The sequence below is a fragment of the Taudactylus pleione genome, unplaced genomic scaffold, assembly GCF_031769625.1.
Source record: "Taudactylus pleione unplaced genomic scaffold, aTauple2 ptg000305l, whole genome shotgun sequence".
NCBI classification, from domain to species: Eukaryota; Metazoa; Chordata; class Amphibia; order Anura; family Myobatrachidae; genus Taudactylus; species Taudactylus pleione.
Window position 1 is genome coordinate 8,273,436 of NW_028284706.1, and position 22,168 is coordinate 8,295,603.

The window sequence follows — 22,168 nt, forward strand, 5'->3', positions numbered from 1 at the left end:
CTTCTCAGCGATTATGCCGCGCATGTGCAGCCGGCTGTGTACGTTCACAGGAGCCACATCAGCACACTCCCCCGGCTGTGGAGAAGGTAAATGAAATTTATTTTCATTCTACCTTCTCCGTCGGCAGTTGGAAGGCTTGCCTACCTACCCACCAGCTGTTACTAGGTAGCAAGCATCCTGATGAACAAATGGAAGTATTTTGTTCTTTCAGCTTAACGTTCCCTAGCTTTAGGTAGTCAATAGTTGGATAAGGCAAGTTCACTAGTAAATGCTAGCAGTGTATAAATTCGATCAATACACACTCAGACAGTAATTTACACTTTAAAATGTAACAATTTATTATTCGGGAACTCCAGATCTGGAACTTTGTGATTTAAAGTGATTAGTATTTCACAAATGTAACAAACAAAACATTTTACCTAAAGACAATGTAACATTCAACTTTGCTCTCTCATACTTTTTTGGAGAATTCAAATTACATCTATCTATTCCTATATGTAATAGTACATATAACTAACTAAATACACTACTCTTCATTATATTAAAACTTAGTCCTGACTAAATTATTCCTTTTTTTATCATAGTATACACTGGATGGCCACCAGGTTGCTGTCGTCGGTGCACATTTCAAGACGTAGGCAATTATTGGCCAGGGAAATTTAGTTCAAATGGACTTGGTATTTTCTTGGAAAAGTTGGACCCTGTCCTCCTCTTTATTTTGGCTCTATTTTAGTAACTATACTTGAACAAGAAGTTATTTCAAACCAGGATAAAAGTCAGTGTATTATTTTCCTCTGAAATCTTTATACTAAGGTAGTTAAGCAATGTATCATTCTAATTACTAGAAAACTGCAGAATCCTGGAATTTTTGGTTGTTGCTAATAATGAGGTCCCTGGTTATCTGTATACTTTTGCTATATAACAGTCTCCACGAGGCCAATTTATTCCCTCAAGGGAAGGATTGCAGTTAACGATGCTGTCCTGTGCATGTCTCTATCCTATAAAGTACAGCAGGGGCTGATTACATCTGCCACTATTTCATTGAGGGTTTAACTATTTCTCAGCCTCCAATTATAGCTAAATACAGTCTTTTCTGCTAAGGGGAGAACTTACAGCATGCCTGCTGACTGCTTGATAAGTCACTCATCCCTACTTAGGGCCTGATTCAGCTTGGATCGCAGTTGCTAATACGCATGCAATCGGTCAATTGTTGTGCATGCATCATATTGTGCATGCACAAAGCAGCAACTGCGAACGCAGTGAGCATGCAGACCCATCGCAAAGTGATTGACAGGAAGTGCCATTTGTGGGTGGTGAAGGGGGGGGGGTCGGGGAAATGCAGGCGTGCCAGTGCATTTGAATGCTGTTGCATGGGCGTGCATAATTTAGCCACTGCAATGCCCTACGCAGCCTGAGGCCTCATAGCGTGCAATGAAGTTAGCAATTTCTGAGTAAGGTCAGACCTTTTGCAAGTGTGCTTGAGGCTGCGATGGTACTCGATTGTACCAATGGTTTTGCAGTCTTGCTATACATTACAGATGTGTGTAAGGTAAAGTGGGCATCCTTATGTTATGTGGCGATGGCATAGCGATCACAATGGATTAGCATACTATCACAGTTGAACTGCGTGAGTAATCATTATTGCAATCGCAGTTGCGATCAGTAGTGAATCGGGCCCTTAGTCCCTGGTAGCTTTGAATTACTTTGTCTGTCCTGAGGGGACCCTTACTACATCTTGTAAGGGGCAGTTCTAGCTGATCTCCTTGGTTAGGGGTAAATTTACTAAGCTCCGTGTTTGTCCAGTTTTGCAATAATGGGAGTTTTTTGCCATTTTTACAAACACAGAAATTTACTATTCCAAAAATGTGTGTATTTTCTGTATTTTCAAAGGTGAACACGCCCAAATCAGAAGTTAAAATGCACCTGTAATTACAACTAATCACATGTGTAATTGAAGCAATCATGGTTAAAAAATAGAAGTTTGAAATAGACCCCCTCCTGAGCAGCTTGTCTTGCAGAAACATATGCAGATCAGCGTGATCCGTGTATGTTTCTGCCTGTAATGCATAAATTAAAGGGTTAATTTTTTTAAAAAAATGCCGTTGGGTGCCCCCTAAAAGCATAACCAGCTCTGGGCTCCATGAGCCAGTCCTGGTTCTACAAATATGGGGGACAAAATGGGTCCCTTGGCTGTGGCATTACACTCCGGCTAGTTTGATTCCGGTGCTGGTTTTAAAAATACAGGGACACCCATGCCATTTTCCCCGTATTTTTAAAACCAGCACTGGGCTCTGTGGTTCATAAAATACTGGGGACCCCTACCCATTTTGTCCCCCATTTATGTATAACCAGGACTGGCTTCCCTCAAATAATGAAAAAAGGAAGAATTCAAATGCCTACATTTTACGCAATGCCATTTCACAAGGGACAATATGATTTCTCTGAGCTAGTGATAGATATGCATGGTGGAGTGTTTTGATATGGACCTCCTGTAGCACGGTAGAATACAAAATATTAATGGTATTTTCCAAATGTGTAAGTAAGATTGAAGGCAATATAATTTGTGGAACATCTACCATCCATTTCGAAGTAGTAGAGGCCCATACCTTCTCAGCAGTAACAGGGAGTAGATCAGGATATAGATATTTAGTCTTATAAGATAAAGTAAAACATATTGTAAAAATTGATTGCAATGGATATACTGTATCTCATCTTAAGATATCATGGAACATGGGAGGGTCTGAGCATAATGTCTCACCTGCAGAAACATATAGAAATCTTTACTTGGTAAAGAATGTTGAGCACTTAACATTTGAAAGGACAACATATCACTTCCTGGATCATAATTATCTTTGATGGCTGCAATACCTTTTTCCTTCCATCTGGAAAATCCTACATTATCCAAACCTGGTTGGAATGCATGTTATCCCAGAAAATTGTATATTTAGTGGATAAGGGACAACATTTCAGTCTCCATTTAATAGATACCCAGATATTGTATCAAAAAACAAAACATTAGAAAGCACCTGTGCTGGCAATAATTTACAAGGAATATAAAGAGGTGCTGCTGTAGAATAATGAGCTAGTGAATCTTCCTCAAGACTTTTATGTGTATAAGATTCTGTACCTATAAGCAAGTCCAAAATATACCTAAAAAAGATAGATTGAGAGAAGGCCAATATATTGGGTATCCCCAATCCACCTTCTCCATTATGCAGAAATAATTTATTTCTCGCAATTCGCGGCTTCTTACCCTGCCAAAGAAAAGCAAAAAACTCCTGTGTTATTTTACTAGTGAGTCTAATAGTGAGCATCTGAATGGGGTAAGATAATTTAGGAAAAACAACTGATTTGAGTACTGCCACCCTCCCATCAACAAGAGTGGAAGAAAACACCAATTATCTAGAAGTTGTAAAACCTTATTAATAACAGGAGTAAAATTAACATGATACAAGTTATAAATATGCGCATACTTGATGGATTGGAGATTTAAAACTGTCCCATAGTAGAAGGGGTAATATAGAGAAGTTAGGCCCCATAATATGTAGTACCTCAGATTTCTGAATGTTGACCTTATACCCTACAAATGAACCAAATATTGCAAATAGATGGCTGGGATAGATCTAAATAGATCAGACACAAATAACAATAGATCATCTGCAAACAAGCTAATTTTTAGTATTGTTGAACCTGTAGAAATCCCCTTAAAATTTGGATTATCCTGAAGAGTGATCGCTAAAGACTCTAAAGCTAAAGCGAATAGTGGAGATAATGGGCAACCTTGCCTCGTGCCTTTCTGGAACCGAAAAGAAGCAAATATATAGCCATTAATTGACACTTGAGTAAGTGGGTCATTATACAGTTTTAAGCATCAAATTAAATTTCTCAGGAAAGGCAAAGCAGGTCAGAGACTCAAATAGATGGTCCCAGGTGACAAAGTCAAAAGCTTGTTCAGCGTCCAAAGAAATAATTACCTGGTCACTTGAGCCACACATTAATTCAGCTGTTGAACAGCCACCAACACCTTCCGAACATTGACCATGGAATGTCTTCCATATATAAATCCCATTTGGTCCATAGATATGACCGTAGGCAAAATAAATTTTAATCTTTCAGCCAGAATTTTTGTAAAAATATTATAATCCATTTAGGGGAGGGAAATTGAGCAATATTATCCCTGTTCCTCTGGGTCTCACCCAGGCTTTGGCAATACTTTAACTATAGCCAAATTAAAATAAAGAGAGAGAGTGGATGGCCTTTTAATATTTAATTATACACATCTCTCAAGAGAATCCCCCCCTTTTGGACAGAATTTTATAAAATTCCCCTGATAAATCATCTGGTCCTGGTGCCTTTAAAGGCTTAAGATGGGTGATGGTAGACAAAATCTCCTCTGTTGTAATTGGGGCCAAAAGAGTTTCCGCTTGTGAATCAGATATTAGGAGTGGAAAGACCGGTCCAAAATGTCAGTTTCTGAGAATTATCAATAAGAGTTTGAGAATATAATTTAGAATAGTCACAGAAAACTTCCAAAACTTCTATGCCATTGTGCACACTTTGTCCAATAGCATTTTTACTGAAGCGATCTGTGCAAATGGCCTTGTGCCTCTTAGTAAATTTGATAATAGGTGGCCAGTCTTATTACTGGGTCTATAGAATTGAAAGGTAGTATTAAGAGTGTGCTGAACAGACTGTTGGTCTAGGATTGCATCAAACAGAGTCTTCGCCTGAAGATAGAGGGCCTTATTATTGGCAGTCAGAGAAGACTTGAATTGTGCTTAGGAGGACGTTAAAGTTGATTGCTCTGCTCTATATATGCAAACTCAATCTTTCCTATATTTGCTAACAAAAGAGATAATTTCTCCCCTCATCACCCTTTTTGCCGTCTGCCAATTCAAGAATGGGTCATTCGCATGTTCCTGGTTATTTTGCATAAAAAGCATTATGAAATTTCAAGGAGGATAAATAGGAGGTAAAAACGCCATTGCCGGTTAATTCCCATGTCAATTGCAGCAGCTACCGTATACCAGACCAATGCGTAGTCTGAAATGCATATCGGGGCTATCATTTAGAAAAAACAGTAGCTGCTGGGAGCAAATAATCAATATGGGATAATGAACCATGTGCAGCTGAAAGTCAGGTGAATTCTCTATCAGTAGGATAGCCTTCCAACAATCAATTCATTGGAGCTGATCAGTTATATATTTAATGCCTATTGGTGGCTGGGAAGGAGGACATTTAGGAAAAGAAGATCTATCTATTAAGGGAAGGGCCACTTTGTTAAAATCTCCACTCACAAAACACTGTGCATCAACTTAAGGGTACAGTTTGGACAACAGCCATTGAAAAAATATTTTAGAATAAATGATAGGAGCAAATACATTGCAAACAGTGAATTTTTCTGTTAGTTTGGCAATTTCTGCTATAACATATCTCTCTTCAGGGTCTGCATAAATTGGTGTAATTTGGAGATTATTTGTTTTTGCACATATGCTGATCTCTTAAACATTCTCAGCAGCACTATTTGAAGTATAGAAATCAACCACTTAAAATAGTTCGCAAAAATATAGCAATAGTATAGTAACGTTATCATAACAATGACTTTTTATTCAAGAAGCCTCCATGGCTTCCTGAAGGTAGGCCTGAGCATCTTCAGACGTAGTGAAATCTTTAAAGGAATCTCCCTCAAAGAGACGCAATCTTGCTGGGTAGAGCAGAGCAAACTTAAGTCCATTTTTAATCAGCTAACTGCACACTGATGAATATTCCTTTCTAGCTCTCGTAACCTCAGCTGAGTAATCTTGAAATAAATTAATTTTATGACTTTCCCATTGAAGAGATCTCTGCTTGCGGGTGCCACCCAGAGCAATCCTTTATAAAGGTATTTAATGCTCCGAAAAAATCATCACTCTAGGGTGTGTGTTAACATCAGACAGAGCTAGTCCAAGCCTGTGAGCGTGTTCAAACACCATATCATTGCAATCAGAATCCATATTTAAAATCGAAGGGAGGGTCTGGCATAAATTGGACTCCTTTAATTGACTCGGGTAGTCCTACCAATCGCAAGTTATTCTGTCTTGAACTGTTTTCAAGGTCATCAAGTTTACTGACCATAGTATAATTGGATTTTTGAAGTGCAGCAGTCTGTTCATTCAATAAGTAAATATGCTGAAATGCTTTTCACAGCCTTGTCTGTCTGGTTAACCCTGTGAGTTGTGAAAGATGATCCTTTAACTCCTTATTGCTATGTGTAAAGGTAGCTGTTTGCTCTTGAAGCATGGAAGAAATAGTGTATTTGATGGCTCTTTCCATGTCCTGGTAGGCAATAGGAGAAGGGACAGGGGAGACAGCCTGCACTGGGCTTGCTGATGATGAAGCTGCTGTCAGGGAGCCTGCAGCAGATGCTCGGGAAAAAGGAGTGGTGCCCATCTTGAAATTCTGGGTATGTTGCTCTGACCTCCGGTGCTGGTTCCTCTGTGGCATGGGAGAGTAATATATCTCCATGTAATGGAGATTCACTATGCTGACCCCTTCCTCTAATGATCCTGCCTTTTGTACCGAATTGTGTTGTAGTGGGTATGCCGCCTACAGTAGTGCCCTCGGAGCAGGTCTAAACCGCAGTTGCACTCATCAGCGCCAGAACCGGAAGTCCTTTCATATATACATTTAAAGACTTTGGAGAAGAGCCTGGTTCATAACTAGCACTGGTTTTATGTAGTGTCAGAATCTTGAGTTTGCACTTGTGATTAACACTTGCATTATGAGGCATTGTAAGTGAATAGATAAAGGCCATGAGCATCAAACTGAAAATCTTTTTTTTTTTTTTGCTAAACCTCTTGAATGGTTTGGCACCAAATTTATTGTAATTCTACCCTGATATTTATTCCTCCACTTATTGCAGTGTTATGGGGGTGAATCAGGACCTGACTGCAGAAGCAGTGTCATGTTCTATTTCAGTTTGTGCTGTCACTCCAGACTCTGCACTGTCCATTCTGGGAGCTGCGGCAAGCACAGTCAAAATAACCAGACTAAATTCATCTATGTAAAGAGAGGAGGGCAACGAGGGAAATCTTTTATCCAGATGTCTGTACAACACAGGACCCTAAGAAAGTTTGCCAAACACTTGTAATAGCAGCCTTTACTTTACTTTCATCAGATCTACTGTTCACATTAAACAAAGGTTACAGTTACAGATGCTTCGTAACACTTCTCTATGAAATATTCTGCAGAGAGATAGTGCTTCACAACCACTACTTTATTTTCTGGGCAGCCTTACTCCACGTATATTTCTAAAAATGAGTTGACCAATATGCTTTCCTTTTTTGCTTGGTGTTCTTTTTCAACCTTTCGGTCAAATGGTTGTTTCTCTTTATTACACATATTACATAGCTTTGTTTCAGTTAAATAAAAATTGGGGACCTTTTCAAAAATGGTGAACAACATACTCTCAGCTCTCCTGAGTTCAGTAGACTGTCCTGCGATCAGGAGGTTGTGGTAGGTTAAGTATTTACATAACAATGCCATGAAAATGGTATTTTATGTGAAAAACAGGGAGCAGTGCTCGGTCCCCCTGTCCCGATTTCCATTGGTCGCTATTGGGAGGTTTGAAACAAGAAAAATGTGATACTGCATGTAGCAACCAATCAGGTTACTTTTCTACAGTAGTTTACAAAATGAAAACTAACATTTTATTGGTTGTTGCAGTTAGCACCAACTTTTTTTAATCTGCAGTAGTTTTCATAAATTAATAAATGTCTGGATCCATCCCTCCTTACCTTTATTTCTATTATCCCTCACTCCTCTTCACTCTCCTCCCCCTCCTCAGTTTGTTTATATGCTGTTTCTCTTGTTCCTGCAGCCTGACACCAAACATCATGTGCCCCTGAAGCAATAGCCTCTGCATTTCCCCCTTGTCCTGTACGCAATACATTTCTGAGAACCTTTGTACCTATTTCAGTTACTTAAATAGACATCATATGACCCCTCTTGTGACCCCAGTTTGGGGACCCAGGCATATTTGTAAAAGTAGCAGGGTTTTATTTGTAAACAGGTTTCCTAATATCTTTCTGTACCGGATAAACAAAAGTCTCTAATCTATTACAAATATACAGTCTCACAATGTATTCAAAAAGTTACTACTTTATCCTTAAATTCAAATAACCCCCTGCACCCTGTATATACTGTATTTTCAGTTTTGTTGCATAGTGACGTCACAACATAATGTAGATAATTTAAAAATGCAGAATAACAGCAAATTGCAGAGGATGATTATTCCTGTTGTGCTACATCATGGATATGTTGGAGCATGAAACAAAGGGCAGTCATTTGGTGTTCATTGAAGCAGGAGCAATTTTCACTCCACATGATGGACTGAGCTAAATTGTCTTGCAAACATTGACGGAGGTCCAAGCAAATTGTATGATATCTGAAATCATATCCTTGATTCTATGCATGAATGCAGATAAGATTTTGTTTTGCAGAATAAGACATTCTTATAAACATACATTTGAAGGCATTCTCTATTTTCTGTACCATTAGTCTATAGAGCAGTGATGGTAGCATGCTGCCCGCCAAGCCTTCATTTGGAGCCCACGGCTCCTTCCAGCTTTGTTGTCATATTTGTAGGTTATCGTTAGTAATTCCTGTTTACGTAATAGGCATAACCAGTCTTATAACTAATTGTCGCTTTAACTTCAGGAGCAAACTCGCTGAAATCCGCTTATGTCGAAATCCTGAAACCTATTACATAACTCCCTAAGGCTGGGTACATACTGTAGTGATGGGCATGCGTTTGATCACCGTTACAACATTCATTAACAATGCACTGGCCACTAGCTATTTCGCTAGGTTTAATGTGCAGCACATCGAACCTGGCAACCATTGCTAGCGACTGCGGGAGAACACACAGAGCAATGTTGGCGATGTCGTTATGAAATGGCATATCGGCCTGACATTGCTCCATGTGTACCCGGCTTAAGACTTTAGCAGGTTATACACTGAGCATTTTATATAAATTAATGTGTGCTATATTATCATGCTATGTTTCTTAAGGTTATTTTACTTGGACGTTAATAATATATTATTATTCTGGACTAGCTGCTTGCCACATGACCAATTATTTTTTTTATAATATAATACTTTTTTTTGTTTGTTTATTTAAAATTCCCTTATAGGACTCTATTTATCAAGCAAGAAAAAGTCATTTTCTAGCTAAACCACCATGAAAAATGTTCCTATACTACTTCATTCAATTTATCAAAAGGTAAATTCTAGAAAAATTGTAGATTCTTTCAGCCTTAACTCATTTACCAGTGGTGGCTCCAGAGGTGGGGCTGCAGCATGGTCCAAAATTCAAATAGGGGAACCACACCAACTGCCAGTGATGTTTGGCAGCATGTGGTGACAGTTGGTGGGACACCCGATTGAATTTGGGACCACGCTGCAGCCCCACCTTTGAAGCCACCACTGGTCACTCCATACAATAAACCTCTATAGGTATGTTACCAAGTGGCAAATATCCTGAGATGGTGCTGCCTATACCTATCAGTATCCATGAGGACCATCAAAACCCAGAGAAGCTTTGCTGAATCTGTGCTGAGTTAAACAAATCTGCTCAATCCACGCTTTTGCCACTATTATTAGGATGTCGGAGACTAAGAAGAGGAGACCACTGATCAGGTAGATACCACCACCCGTGATAGCCAGATAGGTGATAATTGATTAATACAACTCCAAATATGTATCACTGCAAGAATCAGAATTACAAAATGAAAGGTAGTGCAGGTAGTGGGCCATATGCTGTGATATTATATTATTCAAAATAATACAAATAAAACATGTCTGTAATGTATTTGGTTATTAGTAGCAGTAGTCTTACTATTACTGTGGTAAGTGGGATGTCAGCAGCAGCTGGAGGTATGATAGCAATAATAATTAACACAGACGCCTTGAATCTGGGCCTTTCTGGTACATGTGTTGTTTACATGCCGGGAAAGGAAAATCCAAACTTCACATCATACATGAGCTACCCTGTTTACAGATTTGTGCTCCCACAGATTACTCATTGCTTCATGTGACAAGCTCAGTGTACTGTCAGAGACCACAGGAAACATAAACCTACAGGACAGACAAAGGAATGTGTGATATGTCCGTCCCCATAATATGCATGTGACCAGCACACAAGTTATATATAGGATGGTCGAAGGGACAGCAGAGAAAACAGGAGCTAATCTTGGACTAAGAGAATCACATACAAGGCCAATCAAGAGACATTCACAGGCAGGACTTCAGGAAAGACAGTCACATACAAGTCAAGGAAACAAAATCTTCACAGGCAAAGAGAGAGTTACAAATAGGAGGGAAAAGGTGGGAGAAGAGTTTCACAATCAAGGGATTGAGGAGACCAAAAAGTGACATGGATTACAATGCAGACATTATCCGAGACAATAATCCTATGGACAGTTTGGAGAAACAGCTCATTTGTCCTATTTGCCTTGAAATGTTTAACAAGCCTGTGGTGATCCTGCCGTGCCAGCACAACCTGTGCCGGAAATGTGCCAATGATGTGTTTCAGGTGAGAAGACGCGTTCTACCTAGGCAGAAAGCAATATGCTTATCTGTGTCCGAGTACTCATGAATGCAGTACTACTTTTGCTTGATGTGCTTATGTTTAATACTTTATCTGAGGCATGGATTCTGCATTGTGTCATTACCATAACCTCCAACATGACCCCTTCCACCAACTGCAATACTCTCTGCTCCTTAACTCCCCACTTCATTTATGATTGCAGCCACCTGTGTGACAGCGCCCTTCTCATCAATTAATCAGTTCAACATAAAATAAGTGGAAGTCCAGTAGCAGAGCATTTTGTGCCTGGTGGAAGGGGTCATGTTGGAGGGTCTCTATTACCCTGTTCGGTGACCACATGGCAAAGTGTGTTACTCTACACCCCTGATTTATGTTTAAAATGTAATATAGAATGATCCCTATCCACAATTACTTACACAGTGATCTTTACCGTGTCCTTAATTTTAATTAGTCTTTTTAGAAATTACTTGTTATATTCCTAGCTTATTGCAAAGTTTTAATGAAATTTTAACAGTGATTAATTCTGACCTACTGTGTCTCTGTAGGCTGGAAACCCATACTGGCCCACACGAACATCTGTGTCTGGGGGGAAATTTCGATGCCCAACCTGTCGTCATGAAGTAATTTTAGACAGACATGGAGTTTATGGGCTACAAAGGAACTTACTTGTGGAGAACATAATAGACATCTACAAACAGGACTACACAAGGTGAGTAGGTCAAAGGTGTCATATCATATCTCCAGGGAAGGAAGTAGCTTCAATGAACACGAGGGCTGGTAAATTGGGGAAATGTTTTTTGAGGTGGTCTAGACGGTCTACTTCTGTTTCTCACAATGCCACTTTTATCATTTACTAGTCGACCAGAGAAAAAAAAGGAAAATCAACCAATGTGTGAGAAGCATGAAGATGAGAAGATAAACATATACTGTCTGAGCTGTCAAGTACCAACCTGTTCTATGTGCAAAGTGTTTGGAGCTCATAAAGACTGTGAAGTTTCTCCCCTCCAGAATATATACCAGACTCAGAAGGTGAGAAATATAGGGTCAAAATAAAATGACCAAATGGGCAAATACATGTGCCAACAGCTCAAAATATTCATTACCAGTATATTGTACCTGGCATATACCAAGTCACTTTGGTCCAATCCCCATTCTGTCCTGCCCCTCCTTCCCAGGGCTACATACTTTCCCATTCTTAGCATGTCCTTCATCCTCTTTGGTAAGGCTAGAGTCTGTCCCATTGCTTGCTGTAGTGGGAGCTTTTAAAGGGGCAGCGCAGATTCAAAACAAAGGGCACTCAGGATTCAGCAAAACAAAAGGTAAACATATCCACTTTTAATAGCCAACATTTCAAGGCTCTTAAAGCCTTTTAGTCATGGTGACAGCAAATTCTCTTTTGCATACTCATCAAGTGATGTGCACGTGGGGCAAAATTGTGAGTGAGCCCACTCCCTTGGCTGAGAAGCAACCCCACACATGAATGGTCTCAGGATGCTATACTGTTGGCATGACACAGGACTGATGGTAGCGCTCACCTTTCCTTCTCCGGACAAGCATTTTTCCAGATGCCCCAAACAATCTGAAAGGGGATTCATCAGAGAAAATAACTTTACCCCAGTCCTCAGCAGTCTGTTCCTGATGTATTTCCTGGAGAGAAGTGGCTTCTCTTCTGCCCTTCTTGACACCAGGCCATCCTCCAAAAGTCTTTGTCCTGTGTCATGCCTCCTGAGACCATTCATGTGTGGGGTTGCTTCTCAGCGAAGGTAGTGGGCTCACTCACAATTTTGCCTAAGAATACAGCCATGAATAAAGAATGGTACCAAAACATCTTCCAAGAGCAACTTCTCCCAACCATCCAAGAACAGTTTGGTGACGAACAATGCCTTTTCCAGCATGATGTAGAACCTTGCCATAAGGCAAAAGTGATAACTAAGTGGCTAGGGGAACAAAATATCGAAATTTTGGGTCCATGACCAGGAATCTCCCCAGACCTTAATCCCACTGAGAACTTGTGGTCAATTCTCAAGAGGCGGGTGGACAAACAAAAAGCCACAAATTCTGACAAACTCCAAGCATTGATTAGGCAAGAATGGGCGGCCATCAGGCAGCATATGGCCCAGAAGTTGAATGACAGCATGCCAGGGTGAATTGCAGAGGTCTTGAAAAAGAAGGGTCAGCACTGCAAATATTGACTTTGCATAAACTTAATGTAATTATCAATAAAAGCCTTAGACACTTATGAAATGCTTGTAATTTTACTTCAGTATACCATAGTAACATCTGACATAAAAGTCTAAAAACCCTGAAGCAGCAAACTTTGTGAAAACCACTACTTGTGTCATTATCAAAACTTTTGCCCGTGGCTATAGAGATTGTGCTAATTACACTACTAGACACACACTAACTATAAAACACACAAATGAAAAGCTTTTCACTAGGTGAATCTGTAGATTCCTGTACAACATAATTCAGGTCCACTATGCTGCCAGTGCCACGATACTTCTATCTTCGTATATCAATAGCAGGCACTTATTATAAGCAGAGCCCAGTCATGTCACCTGTTATATTTAGAAAGAGTTGACGCTGCAGCCAGGTCTCACAGCTGTGTGGGGGTGGAAAGGCAGAACAGCTTGAAGTGGGATATTTGAGGGGAACGCTCTGCATCATTAATCTTCATTCATTTAAAGATATTTTTATCAATTGTTTTTCAATATTCTGGAGTTTCTCTGCCTTCGGTTTATATGAAATTGTAACACTACTCTACATGTTGCACCTTGTTTGTATGTTTTCCACACTTTTGGAAATGAAACTGTTAATTTTAATGAATGGTCTATTTCTAATCTCCATTAATGCTGTAGGCATACAGTACATTCTTCTACCTTTATTAATTTCTCACACCTTTACTGCTCCAGTGTGGTCACATTGGGGTCATTATTTTGTGTTGTAAAACAGGACAGTAAGGAACAATTTACTAAGCCTTGGATGGATATAAAGTGAATGGATATAAAGACCCTTTCAATCATCTCCTGTCATTTTTCAAACACAGCCTGTGACATGGCAGTTGAACACTGATTGGCTGGGACGTTATCTCCATCCAAGGCTTAGTAAATAGACCCCAAAGCTTGAAACAATACCAATGCAATTTATATTTTACAAATGCACTTAGGGGCCTATGTATTAATAATCACAGTACGGCGGCGATTTTTAACAATCCAACTCACCGTGAATATTTTTATTTAATGAAAATATCCCAGCTATGTACTAACGGGAACTCACAGGGACAGCGGTTGCGGTAACCTCTGTCCCCGTAAGTTATATCCCTGGCATTTCGGAGAAGTCTTTCACTGAAGTGAAAGACTTCCTTGGGGAAAGCTGACGCTAAGCATGCGCACAGCATCAGCTTCCCAGAACTGGCCTTTCGATCTCTCTCCATCCCTTGGAAACCCCATAGACAAACAGTAGTTACACAATCTGAAGATGGCGTAAACTACGAAAAGCTTAACTTTTTGGAGTTTAGTACATAGGGGGTCAGATCATAGTCCCCTACGATAATAATGGGGACTGTGATCTGAAGTGCTAATTAGCACTTTGCAGAGATTTCTGTGAAATCTCCAGCATTGTACATAGGATCAATACATACAATTATGCAGAAACTGCAGTTCCTGCATAGTTTTATGTAAAAAAATGGCTTGATACATATGCCCCATTATATATAGCTCAGAATATTATGCCAGTAGCTATTTTTTGGCTATTAATGTTAACTTCAATTTGAAGCATAAAGCTTGCAATCTAAATGAAATAAAAGATAATAAGCCCATTACAATTTACGTGATCACTGGTTAGAGTATTGTTTCCAAACTCCAGTCCTCTCAGGGTCCTCTAAAAGTGCATGTTTTACAGATCTCCTCAGTATCACAAGTGAAATAATTAGCACCAACTGTTGATCTTTTAAAATAGGTCAGTCACTTATACATACACCTGTGCTCCAAGTAGGAGTTCTGTAAAACATGCACTATTTGGGGTCCTTGAGAACTGGAGTTGGGAAACACTGGGTTAGTGCTATAAGTGCATTTAGAAAGTTTGCCAGTTTGAGGTGTTTATCCTTATAAAGGGGGAGAGATCTTAAATAAGTCACTTAATGGATTAGCTATATGTAAAAATATTTTTTCTCTTACATTCATTCTGCTCACAGACAGAGCTGAACGGCTGCATATCAATGTTGGTTGCTGGTAATGACAGAATTCAATCTATCCTTAGCCAGCTGGAGGAGTCTTGTAAAACTATAAAGGTACAGTAATTTGTTACATGTGTGTTACATTCCAAAATCTAAAGACACACAGGGATATTATAATAACACATTTAGGGGCCTACTCATTATGTTAATTATCAGGGGCCCTAATAATTTTCTGCGAGCACTGGAGCAATTCAACATTGCTCCTGTGCTGAGACAGTTAATGAGAAGATCAGCTGTCCCCACGAATCTTGAGTTCACTCATAAGCGACTTACAGCAGAAGTAGTGTAGTAATGGCGGAGGGATCCAAACAGACCCCTGTTCACAATCGGGACTCCTTCCCATAGAGAAGGAGCGGGGTGCTGGAACAAGCGCCATCTGAATATGGCAAAGGTTCCCGCAGTCAAGCTCTGAAAATATTGGGTCAGATCAGGGCGGAAAAGTATGCAGGAGATATCCGTGATATCTCCTACATTACCTTTAAAATGAATTCGCTCAGATACTTAATTTCTACTACAAATAGGAGAACATGTTAATTTTCATCTGCTTTTCGAGAAATAAGTGATGATGAGTAGACCCCTTAGTAATAGATTGGGTATCAAATACCGACTGCTTAAAAGCCGTTGGTTGAAATCCCGACCCTAGACGCCCGACATCATAATCCTGGTGCCGATTGGTAAGTATATTTAACCCTAACCCTCCCTTGGGGGTGCCTATACCTAAGACTCAGGGGGTGGTGCCTAACCCTAAGTCCACCCTGCGCGTTTCACTTCGTGGTGCTCGGCTAACCTACGTTCGGTATACCGGATGATGGGATTTTGGCGTGGGGCTGATAGCCGTCGGTATCTAGACGCCTATCTTTAGTTCCATGCTGGGCTTTCAGTGTCGGGATTCTGGCAGTCAGCATTGTGACCACTGGCATCCTGACTACATTACCTTAGCAATAGTTGGCAGGATTTCTAGTGCAGATATGTTGGGTATCATCACACTTGCTCCACTATAGAAATCCAAGTTGTCGACTCACAGGGGCCTGTACCATATAAATTTAGAGAAATAAGCAGAAAATGTAGATAGTTAGAAAGCCTGTATACTGTAGTAATACATTAGAAAAGAAGGAGAGCAAAAATGTGAGCTTATCCTGTGGGTTGTAAACTGCGGCTGCAATTAGCTAACAAAATATTAAAGAATGAATATTCTTCATTTGTACAGGAGTGCAGCCAGAAGAAGAAGGAGTCTGTGAATGAACTGTTTGAAGAACTAAACAAAATCCTTCTGGAGAAGAAAACAGATCTTGTGCAGAGGTTATCAGAAGCTGAGGAGGAGAAGCTTAATTTTGTGCATTCACTTGTAGTTAGATACCAGGAGCAACTTCAATCCTCCTCAAACCTGCTGCAAAGTGCACTTCAGGCTGTGGAACAGCCTGGTCATGCTACCTTCTTGCTGGTGAGTCATTACCTGCCATATGTCACATAATGTAGTCATGGTTATACAATCAGAAAAGATCAAGATTTATAAAAAGCATCTTGTTTTAACATAGCATCTAAACCATACTTGCCGACATTCAGCTCCCTCCTTTCCGGGAGGGGGCTGAATGTCAGCTTACAGCGGGGGGCGTGGCCGCACGTTAATGTTGTTGCGGGGCGTGGCCAGTGCGGGCTGGGGGCGTGGCCGCGATATCGCCTTATCGCGGCTCCGCCCCCTCTTCACAATGCCGGAGTCAACGGCATTGTAAAGTGGGGGGCGGGGCTACGATGACGCGATTCAGCGCGAATCACATCACCGGGCCCCCCGCTGCGGGGGTTGTGCTAGTAATTCTGCGGGGGGGTAGGGAGGGATGGCGGCTTGCGGGAGGCTTGCCTGCCTTCCCGGGGGACCGGGAGCGGCACGATAGTCGGGAGGCTCCCGGCCAAATCGGGAGGGTAGGCAAGCCTGATCTAAACAGGGCCGGTGCTACCATTAGGCAACCTTAGGCAGCTGCCTAAGGGCGCCACTGAGTACACAAAAATAAAACAAATGGCATAATTCATAGCTATTATGATTTGTGGCAGTGTTATGAGGTACACTATGATTTTGGCGCTCTGTGTGTAATATTCTATATAGTATATTATGAATTTGGGACACTGCTGTGTGGCATATTATATAACTGGAGAGACTGATGTGTGGCATATTATGATTTGGAAGGAACAGGGGCGGTTGGTAAAAAGTTGCCTAGGGCGCCAAGAAGCCTTGCACCGGCCCTGCATCTAAACCAGTAACGCATAACCTCACAAGTTTTTTATTATTGCATATCATAATGGATCCCCTTACTTTATTATTATTAATTTGGTTATCAGAATATTATGCTGTTACTGTGATGAGATCACCCTCATTATTCTGTTAAAACATTTATTTGCCATCCTACATAACCATTTTTCTTTTTCTGCAGAATTCCAAACAGCTTATTAAAAGGTAAGTGCATTACTAAATATCCTGCATAACACTCCTATGATAGCTGAAATACACAATTGAAGATAATGTTAACTCATAGACTACAGTTAGTCCACATAAATGCAGTGTGTATATATATATATATATATACACACATATACACACACACACACACACACACACACACACACACACACACACACACACACACACACACGCATAAAGGGTGATTTTATAAAGGCCAAATATGGCTGTGGAGAGGGAGAAGACAGGTTAAGCATGGCTGTGGGGAGGGAGAAGACAGGCTAAGCATGGCTGTGTGGAGGGTGAAGGCAGCCTAAGCATGGCTGTGTGGAGGGTGAAGGCAGCCTAAGCATGGCTGTGTGGAGGGTGAAGGCAGGCTAAGCATGGCTGTGTGGAGGGTGAAGGCAGGCTAAGCATGGCTGTGTGGAGGGTGAAGGCAGGCTAAGCATGGCTGTGTGGAGGGTGAAGGCAGGCTAAGCATGGCTGTGTGGAGGGTGAAGGCAGGCTAAGCATGGCTGTGTGGAGGGTGAAGTCAGGGTAAGCATGGCTGTGTGGAGGGTGAAGACAGGCTAAGCATGGCTGTGTGGAGGGTGAAGGCAGGCTAAGCATGGCTGTGGGGAGGGTGAAGACAGGCTAAGCATGGCTGTGTGGAGGGAGAAGACAGGCTAAGCATGGCTGTGTGGAGGGTGAAGGCAGGCTAAGCATGGCTGTGTGGAGGGTGAAGGCAGGCTAAGCATGGCTGTGTGGAGGGTGAAGGCAGGCTAAGCATGGCTGTGTGGAGGGTGAAGGCAGGCTAAGCATGGCTGTGGGGAGGGTGAAGACAGGCTAAGCATGGCTGTGGGGAGGGAGAATGCGGGAAAAGCATGGCTGTGGGGCAGGATAAGCACGAATTTGGGGAGAGAGAGGGCTGGCAGATAATGGCTGTGAAGATGGAGAAGGCGGGCTTAGAATGACTGCAGGGAGGGAAGAGTTGGAGCAGCAGGAAAGGGGACACTGCCGGCTGCACTGTGCCCCCAATGGGGTGGTACCCCCGTTCGGCTGCACAGCCCCTTAAACTTTGTTCATTTCATTAGTAGAAGTGGTTGCTGTGCAAATTCCTATGAAAGAATAGTATTACTAAACTCATCATTCATTTTCTTTTTTGCAGCATTATGGAGGCATTTAAAGATTGTCAGCTTGAGAAGACCGAACCTGGTTTTGAGAATATGGACCAATTTACTTTGGACATGGAACACATTAAAGAATGCATGAGAAACATTGATTTTAGCACAAGTAAGTGTTGTGGGAGAATTTAGTTTGGATAGTGTGATTGCTGTGAAGTTAATTAAAAGAGTAACATAACCAAATGGTATCTCAGAGCCTAATAATCTGTTCCTGCAAATGGATAACTGTACAAGTGCCTCAGCAAAACACTTGATTACCATATCTTGTGTAGGTTATAAATATGATGAGGAAGAGGAGGATATTGAGGAATATGAAGAGACAGAAGAAGAAAGACCTGAGGGTAAGAAGTTACTTAGTTACTCCCGAATAAATCCAACTGCACCAGTATTTTTAGCTATGATCATTTCTTTTTGTATATTATACCCTAATGTGGTCTATCTATGTACAAGCTATAGTTATTACCATGAGTGTATTTACAATAGAAATAGAGAAAGAACAATGGCATGGTTAAGTATGTATGTTTGAATTTTATATTTAAAATCATGAAACTTTATTTATGATCATTTAAAAAAATAGTTGTCCTTTTAATTCGCAAGATCTGTAAAAATTGTATTTATATATGTAATAACATTTTTTATAATATATATAGAATAATGTAGACTAGTGAAAACTAGTATAAAGAGAAAGTAAATGAGTAATTGAAATACAGTGTCTTAAACCTTCTGAACACGCAATGTTTTATGATGCTTGTTATTTTCCATTCCCCTTCCTGTTATACTATATATGTTTTTTTTATTATTTTAGGGAAACAATGTAGTAATATAACATTATTTATACCCGCTGTCTTCTATCCATATTGCATTCACTATGTGTTCCCATACCAGTAAACAATGGTAGTATCAACATAAAAATAAATTGGTTGTATGATTGAGCATACAATTCTTATATCTAATGCCCAATTTACACCATCAGTTGCTACTGTATTTAATATGTTTATAAATTGACCTAATTGAGTTACTGGTTTTTAAAAAGCTGAGTTTGTAAAACTGCAATTTTATTAAAAAGACAAAAACATGCTGAAAACAGCTCAATACATTTATTTCTTTATAACCAATTGAAACTTAGGGTCTGATTGAGACCCGCTCGCGAGCGCTGTACGCTCGCAAGCGGGTCGATGGTGCCCAAGTGCGCATGCGCACAACGGAGGGAGCTCTGTCGAGCGCATGCGCGAGACCCGGCGAGCGACGGGGAAGCCGTCGCTCGGGGTCTCGCACCAAAGGGGGAGTGCTGTCGATGGTGATTGACAGCACGCCCCCTTTGGTGGGGGTGCCAGGGGCGTCTGGGTCCGGCCCCTCTGACATCACTAGTGATGTCAGTGGAAGTGATTTTGGCTCTGATAGAGCCAAAATCACTCCAGGGCTTGCGGCAACGAGACCCTACCGCAAGACCATCGCGACCATCATGGACGCTCGCATAAGCTGTGGGTGGTAACCCACAGCTATGCGAGCGTCCGAGAGGCCGCTCCAATTTTAGGTTGGTCGGCCCTAATTCAGAGCGAGCGCTCTGGTCAGAGCGTCCGGCTCTGAATCAGGCCCTTAGTAATTATAGTTGCTACTGTACAATGTAGCTAAGTAATTATAGTTGCTACTGTACAATGTGGCTATGGACTTAATCATCCTACTATTCTAAACATCCCTGTTATTACCATTGACAGAAATACAATAATAACACGTGTAACTGTTTTTAATACAGTATGGTTGTGAGAATATAACATGTATGCTTTCTTACCCTGTTGCACCCCTGCCACTGGTATCTCTGTTTGGCAGTGAATAATATAGTCTATAGCTTCTTATATCTAGTTGGGGCAGAGATAACTATTACTTGTCTCCCCCTCTCCATATACAAGGCGCTTGTAAGATAATTTAATGAATACAGTATATATAGTGATTATCATCATAGTTTATACAGGGGACTTCGGAAAGTCCCTCCACAGTGACTGTGTGCTAAGTGTGTGACAGTCCAAAATTCAAACAGGGAAGCCACACCAACTGCCAGAGAGTCCCGGACAGCAATGTTTGGCAGCATTTGGGGTGGCAGCTGGTGTGGTTCCCATATTTAAATTTTTGGACTGCACTGAATCCCCACCTCTGGAGCAGCCATGATCTGTCACACAATTGGCACTCAGTCACTGCAAAGGGACTTTCCGAACTCACTGTAGTAGAAAATGACAGACAATATAAAAATGTGGAATGTACAGTAATACAATGGAATAATTGAGTTATTGAGTTTGGCATATAATGCACATTTAAAGCAGTGAACCAGATATAGTATATATAATTTTTATAGAGGAAAGAGTCTGTTATAGCTACTGAATACATTTTGCTGGGATTACATTTTGTAAAATATGCATTTGGTAATAGCCTTCTGTCTTGCTATTTACAGGGCAGCAAGAATTCCAAACTGTGTGAAACCACATAAGAAGGAGGGAGCAGGGTGTGTGCCACAATCTCTGGGGTGGATAAACAAAGGACACCACATGAGTTTGGAGGATGGAGACCCTGCAGGCTATAACTCAGGACTGCTGCTAGTACTCAGAGGACCTCTCTTTTTGGTCATATGATCAGGATGTATATAATTGTTCAGCTGTAATTTATAATTATGTTGGGTGCTGTGACACTGCATTTGGGTTGTCAGGAACCCATTGATAAGAAATGAAGACAGGTAATTGGGTCACATAATGAACTCTAATGAGTGTATTATAAATGTAATGACTGTAAAACTTGAATAAATTGTACTGGTGTTGTAATACATTTCTGAATGTGATATCATGGCACATTATTATTAGTATTATTATTTTATTTTTATTTCTAAAAGCGCCACAGAGTTTGCACAGTGCTGTACATGGTAAACACATACTTACCGACTTGTATAATCTCCTCTCTGGGAGAAGCCCAGAAAGGAGATGCAGGTGGCAGTTGGTGGGGACGGGGATGGATTTCATGTCATTAGGCTCTGCCCACTCATGGCAAAATGCTGTGCATCATGCTTCTAAGAAGAGGGATGGGCCAATTGAGACATTCACAGAAAAAATTCATATTGGCCCTGCTCCCTCTCAACAGACGCTCGATTCCCAGCATTATTCTCCTCATCCAGCCCACTTCACTAGGAAGTGTGAGGGGTGTAGGAGAATCACCCACTCTTCTGAGAGACCGTGGGACCCCCTGAACATTTGAGAGTCTTTTGGGAGAGTAGGTAAGTATGGGAAACATATAAAGTAGTAACAGGATATCAGCATAAATACAGTACACAATGGCAGATCATAGCATAAGTCCCAAATATAAAATCACACCATAGACTGGGTTTGACAGATTGACGGGGGTAAGGGTAGGGAACTCACTGAACTAGTAGAAGCAGAAGCAAGTTGATGCAGTGTTCAGTGATCCTGTACCCAATGAATGGGCTAGTAAACAGAGTCAGAGTATGGAGATAAGGGGAAAAGGAGGGGGGGGGTTTAAACCCCTATTGTTCCTCAGCACACTGAATAATACTTGCAACAATATATGAAGAGTATATGGTCATAGAAATTCAGAGATATTGGTTACGTGCATTTGCAAATACATGGGAAGCTGCTAGGCCACATCACGGCTTCTCTGTCACTAGCAGTCCCTAACACTAAGGGGTTCACGTCCCGGGCACAGTGTACCCTGAAAAACGACCAGCCCAGGACCCCCCC

General features: G+C 41.0%; 1 protein-coding gene across 2 annotated transcripts; it reads left to right on the forward strand.

The window, feature by feature from the left end:
* The first annotated feature begins 10,194 nt into the window (after window positions 1-10,194).
* On the forward strand, window positions 10,195-21,245 carry TRIM63 (tripartite motif containing 63). Of its 2 annotated transcripts, XM_088442098.1 has the most exons (9): window positions 10,195-10,573; window positions 11,134-11,297; window positions 11,446-11,617; window positions 14,781-14,876; window positions 16,030-16,263; window positions 17,246-17,268; window positions 18,419-18,543; window positions 18,707-18,775; window positions 20,878-21,245. In XM_088442098.1, exons 1-9 carry the CDS (start codon window positions 10,415-10,417, stop codon window positions 20,901-20,903), a joined length of 1,068 nt encoding a protein of 355 aa, XP_088298224.1. In that variant the 5' UTR covers window positions 10,195-10,414; the 3' UTR covers window positions 20,904-21,245. The 2 variants fall into 2 exon arrangements, with proteins under 2 accessions (XP_088298224.1, XP_088298225.1); XM_088442099.1 differs by lacking the exon at window positions 18,707-18,775.
* The last annotated feature ends 923 nt before the right edge of the window (window positions 21,246-22,168 follow it).

Coding starts and splice junctions, on each gene's coding strand:
- TRIM63 (XM_088442098.1), top strand. CDS start 10,415: ATGGATTACAATGCAGACATTATCCGAGACAATAATCCTATGGACAGT. Junction 18,544..18,706: donor AAACATTGATTTTAGCACAA/GTAAGTGTTGTG, acceptor TATCTTGTGTAG/GTTATAAATATGATGAGGAA. Junction 18,776..20,877: donor AGAAGAAGAAAGACCTGAGG/GTAAGAAGTTAC, acceptor TGCTATTTACAG/GGCAGCAAGAATTCCAAACT.